Source organism: Triticum dicoccoides, chromosome 3A (assembly GCF_002162155.2).
Source record: "Triticum dicoccoides isolate Atlit2015 ecotype Zavitan chromosome 3A, WEW_v2.0, whole genome shotgun sequence".
In the NCBI taxonomy this organism is placed as follows: Eukaryota; Viridiplantae; Streptophyta; class Magnoliopsida; order Poales; family Poaceae; genus Triticum; species Triticum dicoccoides.
In genome coordinates this window covers 722,360,894-722,378,584 of record NC_041384.1, presented here as the reverse complement: position 1 = coordinate 722,378,584, position 17,691 = coordinate 722,360,894, and the positions used below count along the sequence as shown (strand labels likewise).

Below are 17,691 nucleotides of genomic sequence, written 5' to 3'. Positions count from 1 at the left end.
AGGGCATGGCTCCCCTTGGTCTACACTAAGCTCCGCCAGTGTATGAAGTAGGTATATTATATGACAAAAGGCTATGTTTGAGAACTATGAAAATATTACTTTTGGCTTTGAAATATTCAAAACATTTCTTTGTTTATTATTATATCAATTTAAGTAAATTGACAATGAATTAACGCAATTGCCTGTGATTTGAATCCATAGGCCGCACTTGGCACAGCAGCCAAGTATTGGCTGAACCTATATGCTGTTGAAAAGCGGGGGCCAGTTTTTCCAGCCATGTTCAGCACCTTATCGACGATCTTCATCATTGTTTTAGGAACACTGTTGCTAGGCGAAAGCCTCACTGTTGGGAGGTAAATTATACATCATTTCCTGGAAACACAGATATTAAACAAGAGATTGGTTCTTTTACATATACCTTCTACATAGTTTACATACTCTTTCTAACGTTTACAATTTTCTATTTTATGACAGCTTGTTGGGTAGTGCTTTAGTTTTAGGAGGTCTATACATATACCTCTATGGAAAGGCCAATGAACAACACGCGATGAAGGCATCGGTTACAGGTCTGTATATGTACCGTATATGACAGGGTTGCCCGATACTGATTGAAAATATATTCAGTTAAGACCAGGAGAAAATTGTTTTGGCAAAGGGGAGATTCTTTAGAAAAAAAAAGTACTATATGATTAAATGGAAGATTTTCTATCGACCTAAAAATGAAGGTGGCTTTGGGATTAAAATTTTGTACAAGATTAATAGTAAAAGAAATTGTGTAACTGGTGGAGGAAACTAGAGAGTGTTGATGGTATATGGCAAAAGTTAGTTACGGCCAAGTACACCAGAGGGCTCCAAGCTTTCCTTAAACACAAGCAGAGTGATTCCACTTGTTGGGCTGAGTTGAAAGTGAAAAATCTTTACATTTGTGGTTGGAGGTGTGTTGTATAGGGAACTGAGTAGAAAACTAGTTTTTGGGATGATATGTGGTTTAGTTCCTTTCAAGTTGCAATTTCCTTTGTTATATTCCATCTGTAGCTGAAGCAAATGCTATAGTTGGCTTGTTAGCATAGGGAGTTGTCTAGATGAAGGTCTACATGATCAGCATCACAGAATGTGATCTGCTTTTGACTGCTCCTAAGGGGATATTGAACAATCCTGGTAAATACATTGTTGCATTTTTGTAATAACCTTGCGGCATGTTGGGTGAATAGGCCCTATAAGCACTTGCGGAAACATAATTCCCTTCTTGAAAACCATTTTGTTGTGGTTGATTTGGCTTAATGCCATACCAACTAAGGATAACATGACAAACGGGGATGGCTGGGGGATTTGCATTTTATGTTCTGGGATTGCATTTTTACTGTCCTTCTGCCAAGTACATGTTGAGTGCAGCGAGTATTATCACTGTGGGAGCGGGAGATAGGTCTGGAAAATTTCCGCAGTATTTCTACTGGATTGCTCGGCACATTCGAGTTTATCCCCATTTGCATGTAGTTGGAATCTCAGATTTGCGTGGAAGCTTATAATTCGTGCCTGTTTTGAATTTTGAGTGTAAGCTTATTAAGTTGCTTGCTGAGGGAATTTTCCTGGACTTCAATTGAAGTTGGCATACAATGTAATAAGAACTTGGGAATAGGGGGATGGATTGGTTACTTGGCAGCTTGACTTGCTCTCTTGATCAAACAACTGATGATATGTTCTGTGTTCCTTTTAAACATTGTGCAGGGATGCAAAAAGAGGAGGACAAAGAGATTCAGCAGTCCGGTGTGGCCGCGACGACTGAGGAGAGGCCACACCCTGTGCTGTTAGAGAGCTCCGTTATCCAGCTGGATGAGGAGCTGGACGCAGGGGTCTCCAAGTGAAGTGGCTGTAATCATGGTAGCTACCAATTGTTTTTTTTTTTTGTCTTGATCTATCTGGGTCTAAGATTCTAAAATACATTCGCCCATACATCAGTACTAGATAGGGGTGCGGCTTGCCACGCATTGCCCAGCCAACGGTAAGCCATCGGATATGATAATTGGTTCAATATATAGTTGAATTAGATATTTTATTATTGTGTTGGGAGCTGTCTTGAGGACATAGTTAGAAATCATGTCGGTAGTTGCTGAATGAAAAATAGAGCTTGCACATAAAGTGTATCTTGATGCATAGATAAAACATGTTTTCAAATATAGACTGGATGGCACAGTGATAGTATCTTTTAACATCCAAGCCATATGGACCACAGCAGAACAACACGGAAGGGACCATACACATGCAATGGACGTAGATTATATGTTCTAATGCACCGGGTGACATAGTAAGGGAACAAGAGTACATAACATGATAGTCCACACACCACACACCACTAAAGCGACACTGTCCTCGAATATCATCTATGGAAAAAACTTTTTTAAGCGCCTAACCATTTCAGCATCTTTGAAGAAATCTTCAGTTTTTTTTGCTTATTTTTTTAGTTTATTGTTCATCAGGGAGTACACATCCAGGTTTAGCTACATATTTTCCATATATTTGTTATTTTCCCAAATTTTAATGGAAATAAATTCACAAGCCATGTATGTTTTGTAGGAATCAAACTTTTTTTTTGGTTTTTGTATGTGTTTATGATGTATGCTATCATTTGTTTAAATTGTTGGTATATGGCTAACATTCTGTTGTACAACTCAACTATATATTTTACTTCTACTAGAAATAAAACTATATATTTTATTTAGAGTTTATAATTTACGTGATCATTTGTTTTAAATGTTGGTACATTTTTTTTATGAAAAGAAGGATAACCCTAGCCTCTGTATCGAGCAGTGCACACAAGCGTATATTATTAATAACTCAAAATCCAGGAGCTGAACAACATCGATCCGAAAAAACAGAAATAAAACCCGAGCATGCATGCCTCGCTACAGTTACGCCACTAGATAACCACTAACTCTATGATAAAAAGAAAATCTCGAAACAAAAAATATACAACTCCTACGCTACGCCTTCAAGAAGGAATCGCCGCATGTGCGCTGATGATGACGAGTACAACCGAAGGTTCATCTCAGGATTCCTATCCCCAAAGCTAGGCTTCGATCCATCATCTTCAGCAAGGACACGATGCAGGCGGACGTCAACATAACCTGATCAGAGATCTTGTGTTGTGTTTCCACTAGAGTGCACAAACTTGTTGTTGAAGCTGAAGCTGCCTCTACCATCGTCCCTTGTCCGTCTACTGACACATTGATAATTGGATACCTCTGTAAAAGATGTCGGAATACAGAGACGTCCCATACCAACTCGCTTCCCGTCACTATCGCATCACCTTTGATCCAGCAGCGACATGCTAAACATGACACCTCCACCAGAGCCACCGTGCAGCACCTGTCCAAACAAGGCATGACTTGACGACTTCGCAATAGCCTTCGTGCGTAGCATCCGCCGGCGGTTTCACCTGCGGACGATAGGCACTACATGACGCCTTCGAAAGAGACGCATGTGTCACCTACCGAGCCGCATTGAACCCGATCTATTATTGGAGGGGACGTCCCATACTGTGCCAGCCTCAGAAAGGTTGTCACCACCTTGAGATTCGGCCTTTGAATCTCCCACACGACCACGGGGGCCACCGCCGTCAAAGTAGAGGGGCCGTCGCCCCGATTCCCGGTGCCGCAGTGTGCTCCCACCGGCGAGTCGGCCGCTTTCATCGCCCATACGAACGGCAACTGCCGCCCTGACCGTCAGATCCTGGCACTAGGGCATGAATCCCTCGCACGCCGCCCCATGGTTAACTGCGCTTGACCTCCCATCACTATGATGAGAAGGCCACCACCAGATCTGCCGCCCGAGAACGCCATCGCTAGCATGCACCTCTGCTTCGCCAGCAGGACACGCCGGGCACATAGACGGGCCACCACGAGTAGAGTAGCCTCCACACGCACGACGTCATCTCCACCACAACCATGACGTAGCCAGCCGCCCGCGGGTCAGATTTGGCCTCTACGAAGCTGCCACCGCTGAGCCCCCAAGCAGGCAAGCACGCACCGCCCCAGGTCGCCCGACGCGCACCTGCCATGCTGCTATCGCAGCCTTGATCCATTGCGCACCACCAGCACTGCACTCTAGTCTAGCAGCCCTGGGCCACGCGGAGCCACCATGCGAGAGGACGAGGTATCCTCGCCGCCGACGGGGCTTCACCTGGTTGCGCCCTCTGGTGGTGGCGAGGGAGGAGAAGGGGAGGCCCCGGCGGCGGCTAGCTTTTCTCTCCTGTCACTCGCGGGAGGGACGCTCGGGTTGTTCTAACTGTTGGTACATAACTAATTTTCATTGTATAACTCGTTTCGTTTATAAGAGTTTACAATTCCTCAATTTATTGAAACTGTTGGTACATTGCTTGTAAGCATAGTTTCTTGTTTTAGATATTTCTCGAACTTCTATGTCGAGCCTTTAAATAAAAAATAACAACAATAATTTTACAGGGTTCTCTCATTTAAATGACGGACAACCTAAAAAAAAGACTGAACATAAGAGCTGGCTTGCCCCACTTTGATAGAGTTTGACATGAGAATGAAGAACGGGTGAGGAAATGAAGATGATCTGCAACTGATAGACTGAGCGATAAACTTCTACAACCGCGGTGCATGGAAACAAGTCAAGCATCCCATCAAAGGCGACTCCTATGTCGTTGACATATCTCTTGCATGCATCGAGAACGCACTGGAGGCGACAATAGAGGTATTCATATCAGAGGTGCGCAACAGTTTCAGTGTTGGAGGAGGATGAGTGTGCAGTCTAGCTCTTTCATGGCGCCATTGATGGGCTTGCCATCACCTCGGGCGATCTGATGGTGCTGAAATTCATGTTGGCTTGTGTGGAACGAAAAAGTAACGCTTTGTCTGGCACGCGCCGCTCTCGTGAGCGGTGACTCGGCAAACCCTAGCGCCATCAGCTCTCCCTTAACCTCTCCCCCACGATGCCGCCGGTTGAAGCCCAGTCGGCAGTGGCAACAACGGGGCCTCTCTTTCCTCCTCCATGTGTTCGGTCTACAGAACGAGATGTAGCGGCTCGCTGGGGACGCGACACTCGCGTAGGCCGTGCTGGTGCTGCAGTGGTTACCGGCACGTGGCGGCGATCTGCCGCTGTCACGGGCTTGGTGCGGTGGCGCTACTCTAGGGTTTTCGGGTGGTGCCGAGATGGCCTGCTGCTGGGTGGCGGCGGTGTGTTCTGTGGTGACGGCACGCCGCACGCGGGCATGACCCGGCGTGTCATGGTCTGTGGTGGTCGATGGCGGCCCCCTCTCGGTCTCCCGACTCTGTCCGCTTCGCGGCGGTGGAACTTTGCATCGTGACCGTCTTGGGTTCTCGTCGTGTTTTCAAAGCCGAGCCAAATTGATGTTCTAGCGGGCGGATAAGGCATGAGCTCGCTGACATCTCGGTGAAGGTGACTTGGTCCATTATTTGATTATCCACGGATAAATCTTGAATGGCAGGTTCAAAATGCTTACAATAGTTTGTATCTAAACCAAGATTTTGTTCTCTCCAGCTTGGATTCCTGGCTTGCCTGATGCAAGGGCTATCCGTTCTACTGAATCCTATAACGGCCAAGAGAATATACAAATATCATGGAAGAACAAGAGCGTTACACAAACATCTCTTGCTGAACCACGGAATAATTGCAGAAACAAGGCCTGTGCTTGTCCATCAAAATTCAAAATGCTGTGACATAACTTACACCAACATAGTGACATTATGTAGGAAAACGAAGCCATAGGAACAACATTATACTATTATCAAACAACGGACTGGCTGCACAGAGCTAGATTCCGGAGACCAGCCTGTCGGACGCATCCATGGCAGCATATGCGATCTTACTGCATGGTCCGAGTTTATCTTTATTATGCTCTTCACAAGAAGGTAACTGCAACAGATCAGGCAAGAATGTACCTGGACCGGCCGGCATCGGAAAGTCGGTACAAACCAGACCTTGCAGTACTTATTCATTCAACACAAGCAAGGGGATCGTGGCGAACGAAGATCCCGGTTTCAATTTCAGGCCAAACAAACCTATCATTGTAGTTTGAATGAGCGTGGCCGAGAACAGGATGTATGTGATCTATGAATGAGTACTAGACAAATTGTAAGCATGCTACTGAAACGTGCCAGCGATGTTGTGAAGAGTGTAAAATGATCTTGCGAGGTTGAGCGCCAATGGACAAAGGTTGTTAGCAGAAACAGATAGCACGACGCTGGAGCATGCTGATGGAGTCAATACCTCCTTACACCAGCAAGCACCAACCACACGTGCACACCCTCAGGGTGCAGACTGCAGATGAGTAAGACACGACTGTACGTAGCATGTTCTATTACAAAAGCCGATCCTCGTGTGTGAGTTTGCGTCTGATAATTAAGACACGACAGTCCAATATGCATATTCATAGATGCATGAAACGATAAGATGACAGCAGAGCGGCATAAACTTGCCTTTAAGATAGGTGACAAACTCTCAGGACTTGAATTGCCAAGATTCCTACTTCTGCACTATATATGAGGGTAGCAAAATGTACCTCTTCTCTTCCTTTCCATCTGGAAAATAGCACTAGAACTTTTGCCCCAAGCATGTAAGGTCTGCCAGTGTGCCTCCCTGGCCATTGAAATAAAATCCAACAGGAGCTTCAGTAGACAGGAGTTTCAGTAGAATCAAAGAGGCAAACAGAGATGCAATAGTTTCGGTGGGTTTGCAGAATCGAACCATTGGGATGTAAAATTTGACCAACAAAATGACATTGATGTATGACATCAATTATTCTAACAAAAAGAAATAACATTGTATGAAAAACGTTGAAAAACAGATTGGTGAGCAGGGCACAGTTCAAACTGAAAGGATGGGGATAAAATGTTGTGTTTCCAGTACATAAAACTGCCAGCTCCAAACCTTGAGGATCCGCCGGTGATTATCATGAGTATATCCAACAAAAGAAAAATACCTGATGAAATGAAGAACACATGCCAGTAGCCGGCAGCATTCCACTAAATAATAGCTTGAGCATGCAACTATGTGAAGATCCACCACCAAACTACACCATTCTTAATTAGTCCTTGCTGCGAATAAGTGGAACATGACAATGGGATGGTTCTGGCAGATCTCAAGGCATAGCAGAAAGCATCCGGGAGATGTAATGGCATGATTCGTCATGTCTACCACTCAGATGCTACAGTACAGCTGTAAGCATACATTTGTATAAATAGGCGTCAGCAGAATGGTCGATACATCAAGCTACAAGTTCTGCTTATCTGCTCCAACTCTCCACAACCACAATATAGAGAAAAGCTTCAGGTTCAGACATGGCTTTCCACCTAAGATCCATAAGTTTGCCTTCTAGGCCTCACGCCACCGGGACTGAGATCAAAGAAGAGATGCTGAGCATAGAGTCAGGCTGGACGGCGCGAGCGGGCTTTTCGGCCCGCTCGTGGCCCGTTCAAGACCGGACCGATCGGTCCTGGCTCGCTGCAGAAATTGGCCGGTCCGATTACCAAATTTCGGCCCGAAATTTCCTCGGTCCGGTCCGGTCTTTGACCGGTCCGACCGAGCGGACCGAAGCTGCAGGCGGTTTCTCGTCGGCGCGGCCACCGGTGACATCCTGCTCTGGCCGTGAGATCCGCGCAGCCACTACCGATGAGCACGCCCTGCCGACCTTCTCCCGCTCCTAAGGTAGAAGAGAACAGAGAATAGAAAGAAAGCGCGGTCACGCCCGTGATTGTCTGAGATAGAGACTTGATTTTTTTCCTTTTCTTCAGTCAAGTACAGAAAAAGACTCAGGTCATGCCCGTTGTTATCTGAATCACACCAGTTTCCTTTTCTTCAGTCAAGGACAGGCAGTTTCCCCAGGGGCAAGAGATAGAAAAAGAATCAGATCACGCGCTGCCATTTTATTCCTTTTATTAGTCAGTCGAAAAAAATTGAAAGAACAAAGATCAACGAGATTTGATCCCATAATTAAGGCGCCTTCAATTCACGCTCCCGTTCCTTTTGTTGGTGACTAGTAAATACTAACAAGAGAAATGTGTTCGTTCCGATAATCATGCGCCACCAAATTACCGTTTCCTTTTATTCAGTCAAACATGCAGAAGAAAGAACGAGAGAAACATGATTCGATCCGATAATCACGACATCGTCACACGATCAACTCGACGTTAGATTTCATCAGCTAATTATGGCAAGACCTGCACACAGAAAACTGTGGGCTCATGCACGCGATAAATTACTTGCATGCAACAACAAAAATGCTAAGTAATAAACATGCGCAGGATCATCGCTAACGATTGCGCCCCTACCGGCTCGACCCAGCACACTCCTACGGCATGTCGCCCACGAGGTCACGATGCCGCCGGCTCACGCACACGTCGTCCCCTAGCCATAGCACCCGCCAACATCGCCCACCACGTCGCTATACCTGCGCATGTCGCCGCCGGTGGTGCTTGGCCGGTCCGCTCGGTCCGGCCCGGGCTTCGACGCCGCCGGTCCGGTCCCTGAAAACAGGCCCGCATGGCTGGTCGGTCCGGTCCGGTCCGGCCCGCCGGCGGCCGGTCCAAACGTCGGCTCGGTCAGGGACCGGACCGGCCTGGACCGTGTCCACCCTGAGCATAGAGGCAAGCATCTCTTCCTCCACGACCATCGGCGCGATGTGTCATGATTTGAGGAGATTGGAGGACTCTGTCATAGAGATCATCTGCCTACCAAGCAGCCAACTCTGCTCCTACCAGCAGACGACTCTGTTGGATGGAGAAATGAAAGGTTCTCTCGAGCTGCTAGATCTCTGTGGCGCCGTGCAAGAGATCTTCGCCGAGATGAAGGCTATCATCCAAGAGCTGGACGGGTCGAATGACACACCTCTCTCGTGACGGATCTGGCGACGCGGTTGACGAACCCAACACGTTACGGTGGTCGGCGTGGTTCGTCATCGATCTAAAGTCGGTGACGTCTCCCACGTACCACCGGGGCACGGTGGTGCTCCGCCCGCACACCACGACGGTACATCTCGTCGACGAGCGGGGGTGTATGGTCGATAGACGCTCGGGGGGAGGGATCGTGCTGACCCCGGGGGCTACGGTCGCGTTCCCCTGCCACGTTGCACACATCGAGGAGGAGATCACCGGCGGAGATGGCGTCTCGGGAGCCGAGATGGAGGTAATGCGACTGGTGGGAGAGCAATTAAGGTGTGTGGGGGATTAAACTTGAAGGAGTTCGCTCAGATTCTCCCTCACCCCACTCTTCCTCTCCCGCATGCCTCATCCACTGCTCTGCTTGCTCGAGTTCGCGGCGGAGATGGTGGAGATCGATGAGGAGAAGATGTAGAGGTTCACGGGAAGGGATGCGCGCCTGCGGATCCGCCTGAGAGAGATTGGAGCCTGGTACATGAGCAAGCGCGAGATGTATGCGGAGGCGGAGGCGATCGTGGAGAATCTGACAGAGGCGAAGGAGAGATCGTTGTTCGGGCATGGCGGGCGCAAACATCCCCTGCAGGTGCTTCTGTGGGCGGCAGATCAGGCAGATTCGCCAGTGAGATCTGTGGCGAGGAAGTGGGTGGCCTTCACCATCTCCGCGACTGCAAATCTCGCCCCCGCCATGAGGGGATCGGCGCTTCGACCTCGCGAGGGGGTCCTGGCTCTCCCTGCTCTAGGGTCGGCCATGGCCCCGATCGTGATTCGCGAGGATCCGGTGGATCAGGCGCCGTAGGAGGCGGTGAGGGCGCCGCGCCGCTCTGCTCGTCTCGCCACAGCTCCCCCAACTTCGGAGACCCCGGAACCTCACCGCTCTGCACGCCTCACCGGGAACAGAATCTAAATTCCTCGCTAGGTAGCAACCGCTTTTGGTTGCTAGTTAATGAGGATTCAGATGATGTTTCTGACGAGGATTTCGCCGTTACAGGTACGACCTGCTCTTCTGTTCTCAATGTTGGGGAACGTAGCAGAATTAAAACAAATTATACGCATCACCAAGATCAATCTATGGAGTTATCTAGCAATGAGGGAAAGGAGAGTGCATCTACATACCCTTGTAGATCATGAGCGGAAGCGTTCAAGAGAACGGGGTTGATGGAGTCGTACTCGTCGTGATCCAAATCACTGATGACCGAGCGCCGAACGGACGGCACCTCCGCGTTCAACACACGTACGGTTGGGAAGACGTCTCCTCCTTCTTGATCCAGCAAGGGGGAAGGAGAGGTTGATGGAGATCCAGCAGCACGACAGCGTGGTGGTGGAAGCAACGGTGATCTCGGCAGGGCTTCGCCAAGCTTAGCGAGAGGGAGAGGTGTCACGGGAGGGAGAGGGAGGGGCCAGGGACTTGGTGCGGCTGCCCTCCCTCCCCCCACTATATATAGGGCCCCTAGGGGGGGGCACCGGCCCTAGAGATTGGATCTCAAGGGGGGCGGCGGCCAAGGGGGGTGGCTTGCCCCCCAAGCCAAGTGGGGCGCCCCCCACCCCTAGGGTTTCCAACCCTAGGCGCAATTGGAGGCCCAAGGGGGGCGCACCAGCCCACCAGGGGCTGGTTCCCTTCCCCACTTCAGCCCATGGGGCCCTCCGGGATAGGTGGCCCCACCCGGTGGACCTCCGGGACCCTTCCGGTGGTTCTGGTACAATACCGGTGACCCCCAAAACTTTCCTGATGGCCGAAACTGGACTTCCTATATATAATTCTTCACCTCCGAACCATTCCGGAACTCCTCGTGACGTCCAGGATCTCATTCGGGACTCTGAACAACTTTCGGGTTACCCCATACTAATATCTCTACAACCCTAGCGTCACTGAACCTTAAGTGTGTAGACCCTACGGGTTCGGGAGACACGTAGACATGACCGAGACGACTCTCCGGTCAATAACCAACAACAGGATCTGATACCCATGTTGGCTCCCACATGTTCCACGATGATCTCATTGTATGAACCACGATGTCGAGGATTCAATCAATCCCGTATACAATTCCCTTTGTCAATCGGTACGTTACTCGCCCGAGACTCGATCGTCGGTATCCCAATACCTCGTTCAATCTCGTTACCGGCAAGTCACTTTACTCGTACCGTAATGCATGATCCCGTGATCAACCACTTGGTCACATTGAGCTCATTATGATGATGCATTACCGAGTGGGCCCAGAGATACCTCTCCGTCATACGGAGTGACAAATCCCAGTCTCGATTCGTGCCAACCCAACAGACACTTTCGGAGATACCCGTAGTGCACCTTTATAGTCACCCAGTTATGTTGTGACGTTTGGCACACCCAAAGCACCCGTACGGTATCCGGGAGTTGCACAATCTCATGGTCTAAGGAAATGATACCTGACATTCAGAAAAGCTCTAGCAAACGAACTACACGATCTTTGAGCTATGCTTAGGATTGGGTCTTGTCCATCACATCATTCTCCTAATGATGTGATCCCATTATCAATGACATCTAATGTCCATAGTCAGGAAATCATGACTATCTTTTGATCAACGAGCTAGTCAACTAGAGGCTCACTAGGGACGTGTTGTGGTCTATGTATTCACACATGTATTATGATTTCTGGATAACACAATTATAGCATGAACAATAGACAATTATCATGAACAAGGAAATATAATAATAACCATTTTATTATTGCCTCTAGGGAATATTTCCAACAGTCTCCCACTTGCACTAGAGTCAATAATCTAGTTACATTGTGATGAGTCGAACACCCATAGAGTTTTGGTGTTGATCATGTTTTGCTCTAGGGAGAGGTTTAGTCAACAGATCTGCTACATTCAGGTCCGTATGTACTTTACAAATATCTATGTCTCCATTTTGAACACTTTCACGAATGGAGTTGAAGCGACGCTTGATATGCTTGGTCTTCCTGTGAAACCTGGGCTCCTTGGCAAGGGCAATAGCTCAAGTGTTGTCACAGAAGAGAGTCATCGGGCCCGACACATTGGGAATGACTCCTAGGTCGGTAATGAACTCCTTCACCCAGATTGCTTCTTGTGCTGCCTCCGAGGCTGCCATGTACTCCGCTTCACATGTAGATCCCGCCACAACGCTTTGCTTGCAACTGCACCAGCTTACTGCCCCACCATTCAAAATATACACGTATCCGATTTGTGACTTAGAGTCATCCAGATCTATGTCGAAGCTAGTATCGACATAACCCTTTATGACGAGCTCTTCGTCACCTCCATAAACAAGAAACATATCCTTAGTCCTCTTCAGATACTTCAGGATATTCTTGACCGCTGTCCAGTGTTCCATGCCGGGATTACTTTGGTACCTTCCTACCAAACTTATGGCAAGGTTTACATCAAGTCTGGTACACAGCATGGCATACATAATAGACCCTATGGCCGAGGCATAGGGGACGACACTCATCTTTTCTCTATCTTCTGCCGTGGTCGGGCATTGAGCCGTGCTCAATTGCATACCTTGCAATACAGGCAAGAACCCCATCTTGGACTGGTCCATATGAACTTCTTCAATATCTTGTCAAGGTACGTACTTTGTGAAAGACCAATGAGGCGTCTCGATCTATCTCTATAGATTTTGATGCCTAATATATAAGCAGCTTCTCCAAGGTCCTTCGTTGAAAAACACTTGTTCAAGTAGGCCTTTATGCTTTCCAAGAATTCTATATCATTTCCCATCAACAGTATGTCATCCAAATATAATATGAGAAATGCTACGGAGCTCCCACTCACTTTCTTGTAAACACAGGCTTCTCTATAAGTCTGTGTAAACCCAAACGCTTTGATCATCTCATCAAATCGAATGTTCCAACTCCGAGATGCTTGCACCAGCCCATAGATTGAGCGTTGGAGCTTGCACACCTTGTTAGCATTCTTAGGATCGACAAAACCTTCCGGCTGCATCATATACAATTCTTCCTTAAGAAAGCCGTTAAGGAATGCCGTTTTGACGTCCATTTGCCATATCTCATAATCATACAATGCGGCAATTGCTAACATGATTCGGACGGACTTCAGCTTCACTAGGGGTGAGAAAGTCTCATCGTAGTCAACCCCTTGAACTTGTCGATAACCCTTAGCGATGAGTCGAGCCCTGTAGATAGTCACATTACCATCTGCGTCTGTCTTCTTTTTAAAGATCCATATATTTTCTATGGCTCGCCGATCATCGGGCAAGTCAGTCAAAGTCCATACTTCGTTTTCATACATGGATCCTATCTCGGATTTCATGGCTTCTAGCCATTTGTCGGAATTCGGGCCCGCCATTGCTTCCTCATAGTTCGAAGGTTCACCGTTGTCTAACAACGTGATTTCCAAGACAGGGTTGTCGTACCACTCTGGTGCGGAATGTGTCCTTGTGGACCTACGAAGTTCAGTAGCAAATTGATCTGAAGTTTCATGATCATCATCATTAACTTCCTCTCTAGTCGGTGCAAGCACCTCAGGAACATTTTCTTGAGCTGCGCCACTCTCCGGTTCAAGAGGCAATACTTCATCAAGTTCTACTTTCCTCCCACTTACTTCTTTCGAGAGAAACTCTTTTTCTAGAAAGGATCCATTCTTGGCAACAAAGATCTTGCCTTCGGATCTGAGGTAGAAGGTATACCCAATAGTTTCTTTAGGGTATCCTGTGAAGACGCATTTTTCCGATTTGGGTTCGAGCTTTTCAGGTTGAAGTTTCTTCACATAAGCATCGCATCCCCAAACTTTTAGAAACGACAGCTTAGGTTTCTTCCCAAACCATAATTCATATGGTGTCATCTCAACGGATTTTGATGGAGCCCTATTTAAAGTGAATGCGGCAGTCTCTAAAGCATAACCCCAAAATGACAGCGGTAGATCGGTAAGAGACATCATAGATCGCACCATATCCAATAGAGTGCGATTACGACGTTCGGACACACCATTACGCTGAGGTGTTCCAGGCGGCGTGAGTTGTGAAACTATTCCACATTTCCTTAAGTGCGTGCCAAATTCGTGACTCAAGTATTCTCCCCCATGATCTGATCGCAAGAACTTGATTTTCCTGTCACGTTGATTCTCAACCTCACTCTGAAATTCCTTGAACTTTTCAAAGGTCTCAGACTTGTGTTTCATTAAGTAGACATACCCATATCTACTCAAGTCATCAGTGAGGGTGAGAACATAACGATAGCCACCGCGAGCCTCAACACTCATTGGACCGCACACATCAGTATGTATGATTTCCAATAAGTTGGTTGCTCGCTCCATTGTTCCTGAGAACGGAGTCTTGGTCATTTTACCCATGAGGCATGGTTCGCACGTGTCAAATGATTCGTAATCAAGAGACTCTAAAAGTCCATCAGCATGGATCTTTCATGCGTTTGACACCTATGTGACCAAGGCGGCAGTGCCACAAGTATGTGGGACTATCATTATCAATCTTACATCTTTTGGTACTCACACTATGAACATGTGTAGCATTACGCTCGAGATTCATTAAGAATAAACCATTCACCATCGGAGCATGACCATAAAACATATCTCTCATATAAATAGAACAACCATTATTCTCGGATTTAAATGAGTAGCCATCTCGAATTAAACGAGATGCTGATACAATGTTCATGCTCAAAGCTGGCACTAAATAACAATTATTGAGGTTTAAAACTAATCCCGTAGGTAAATGTAGAGGTAGCGTGCCGACGGCGATCACATCGACCTTGGAACCATTCCTGACGCGCATCATCACCTCGTCCTTCGCCAGTCTCCGCTTATTCCGCAGCTCCTGCTTTGAGTTACAAATGTGAGCAACCGCACCGGTATCAAATACCCAGGAGCTACTACGAGTACTGGTAAGGTACACATCAATTACATGTATATCACATATACCTTTAGTGTTGCCGGCCTTCTTGTCCGCTAAGTATTTGGGGCAGTCCCGCTTCCAGTGACCACTTCCCTTGCAATAAAAACACTCAGTCTCGGGCTTGGGTCCATTCTTTGGCTTCTTCCCGGCAGCTTGCTTACCAGGCGCGGCAACCCCCTTGCCGTCCTTCTTGAAGTTCTTCTTACCCTTGCCTTTCTTAAACTTAGTGGTTTTATTCACCATCAACACTCGATGTTCCTTTTTGATCTCCACCTCCGCGGATTTCAGCATTGAATATACCTCAGGAATGGTCTTTTCCATCCCCTACATATTGAAGTTCATCACAAAGCTCTTGTAGCTCGGTGGAAGTGACTGAAGGATTCTGTCAATGACTGCGTCATCCGGGAGATTAACTCCCAGCTGAGTCAAATGGTTGTGCAACCCAGACATTTTGAGTATGTGCTCACTGACAGAACTATTTTCCTACATCTTACAACTGAAGAACTTGTCAGAGACTTCATATCTCTCGACCCAGGCATGAGCTTGGAAAACCATTTTCAGCTCTTCGAACATCTCATATGCTCCGTGTTGCTCAAAACGCCTTTGGAGCCCCGGTTCTAAGCTGTAAAGCATGCCGCACTGAACGCGGGAGTAATCATCAGCACGTGACTACCAAGCGTTCATAACGTCTTGGTTCTCTGGGATGGGTGCGTCACCTAGCGGTGCTTCTAGGACATAATCTTTCTTGGCAGCTATGAGGATGATCCTTAGGTTCCGGACCCAGTCCGTATAGTTGCTGCCATCATCTTTCAGCTTGGTTTTCTCTAGGAACGCGTTGAAGTTGAGGGCAACATTAGCGTGGGCCATTTGATCTACAAGACACATTGTAAAAATTTTAGACTAAGTTCATGATAATTAAGTTCATCTAATCAAATTATTCAATGAACTCCCACTCAGATAGACATCCCTCCGGTCATCTAAGTGAAACATGATCCGAGTCAACTAGGCCGTGTCTGATCATCACGTGAGACGGACTAGTCAACATTGGTGAACATCTTCATGTTGATCGTATCTTCTATACGACTCATGCTCGACCTTTCGGTCTTCCGTGTTCCGAGGTCATGTCTGTACATGCTAGACTCGTCAAGTCAACCTAAGTGTATTGCGTGTGTAAATCTGGCTTACACCCGTTGTATTCGAACGTTAGAATCTATCACACCCGATCATCACGTGGTGCTTCTAAACAACAAACCTTCGCAACGGTGCACAGTTAGGGGGAACACTTTCTTGAAATTATGTGAGGGATCATCTTATTTAAGCTACGGTCATTCTAAGCAAATAAGATGTAAAAACATGATAAACATCACATGCAATCAAATAGTGACATGATATGGCCAATATCATTTGCTCCTTTTGATCTCCATCTTCGGGGCGCCATGATCATCATCACCGGCATGACACCATGATCTCCATCATCATGATCCCCATCATCATGTCTTCATGAAGTTGTCTCATCATCTATTACTTCTGCTACTATGGCTAACGGTTTAGCAAATGATGTTTATGTTGACACGCAGGTCATAAATAAATTAAGACAACTCCTATGGCTCATGTCGGTTGTCATACTCATCGACATGCAAGTCGTGATTCCTATTACAAGAACATGATCAATCTCATACATCACATATATCATTCATCACATCCTTTTGGCCATATCACATCACATGGCATATGCTGCAAAAACAAGTTAGACGTCCTCTAATTGTTGTTGCAAGTTTTTACGTGGCTGCTATAGGTTTCTTAGCAAGAACGTTTCTTACCTATGCCAAAACCACAACGTGATATGCCAATTTCTATTTACCCTTCATAAGGACCCTTTTCATCGAATCCGATCCGACTAAAGTGGGAGAGACAGACACCCGCTAGCCACCTTATGCAACTAGTGCATGTCAGTCGGTGGAACCAGTCTCACGTAAGCGTACGTGTAAGGTCGGTCCGAGCCGCTTTATCCCACGATGCCGCCGAATCAAGATAAGACTAGTAACGGCAAGTAAATTGACAATATCGATGCCCACAACTGCTTTGGGTTCTACTCGGGCATAGAAACTACGCATAGACCTAGCTTATGATGCCACTGTTGGGGAAGGTAGCAGAATTTAAAAAATTTCTACACATCACCAAGATCAATCTATGGAGTTATCTAGCAACGAGGGAAGGGAGAGTGCATCTACATACCCTTGTAGATCATGAGCGGAAGCGTTCACGAGAACGGGGTTGATGGAGCCGTACTCGTCGTGATCCAAATCCCCGATGATCGAGCGCCGAACGGACGACACCTCCGCGTTCAACACATGTACGGTTGGGAAGACGTCTCCTCCTTCTTGATCCAGCAAGGGGGAAGGAGAGGTTGATGGAGATCCAGCAGCACGACGGCGTGGTGGTGGAAGCAATGGTGATCTCGGCAGGGCTTCGCCAAGCTCAGCGAGAGGGAGAGGTGTCACGGGAGGGAGAGGGTGGGGCCAGGGACTTGGTGCGGCTGCCCTCCCTCCTCCTACTATATATAGGGCCCCTAGGGGGGGCGCCGGCCCTAGAGATTGGATCTCAAGGGGGGCGGCGGCCACGGGGGGTGGCTTGCCCCCCAAGACAAGTGGGGCGCCCCCACCCCTAGGGTTTCCAACCCTAGGCACAGGGGGAGGCCCAAGGGGGGCGCACCAGCCTACCAGGGGTTGGTTCCCTTCCCCACTTCAGCCCATGGGGCCCTCCGGGATAGGTGGCCCCACCCGGTGGACCCCCGGACCCTTCCGGTGGTCCTGGTAATATATCGGTGACCCCCGAAACTTTCTCGATGGCCGAAACTGGACTTCCTATACATAATTCTTCACCTCCGGACCATTCCGGAACTCCTCG

The 17,691-nt window shown here is 47.7% G+C and overlaps 1 protein-coding gene across 1 annotated transcript in view; it reads left to right on the top strand.

The window, feature by feature from the left end:
- Positions 1-2,383, top strand: part of LOC119270484 (WAT1-related protein At1g68170-like) — an 8,345-nt gene extending 5,962 nt beyond the window's left edge. The window contains exons 7-9 of the mRNA XM_037552488.1: positions 202-353; positions 475-566; positions 1,726-2,383. Coding sequence (XP_037408385.1) covers positions 202-353; positions 475-566; positions 1,726-1,862 — 381 coding nt within the window. The 3' untranslated portion in view covers positions 1,863-2,383. The remainder of the gene's footprint in view (positions 1-201; positions 354-474; positions 567-1,725) is intronic.
- The last annotated feature ends 15,308 nt before the right edge of the window (positions 2,384-17,691 follow it).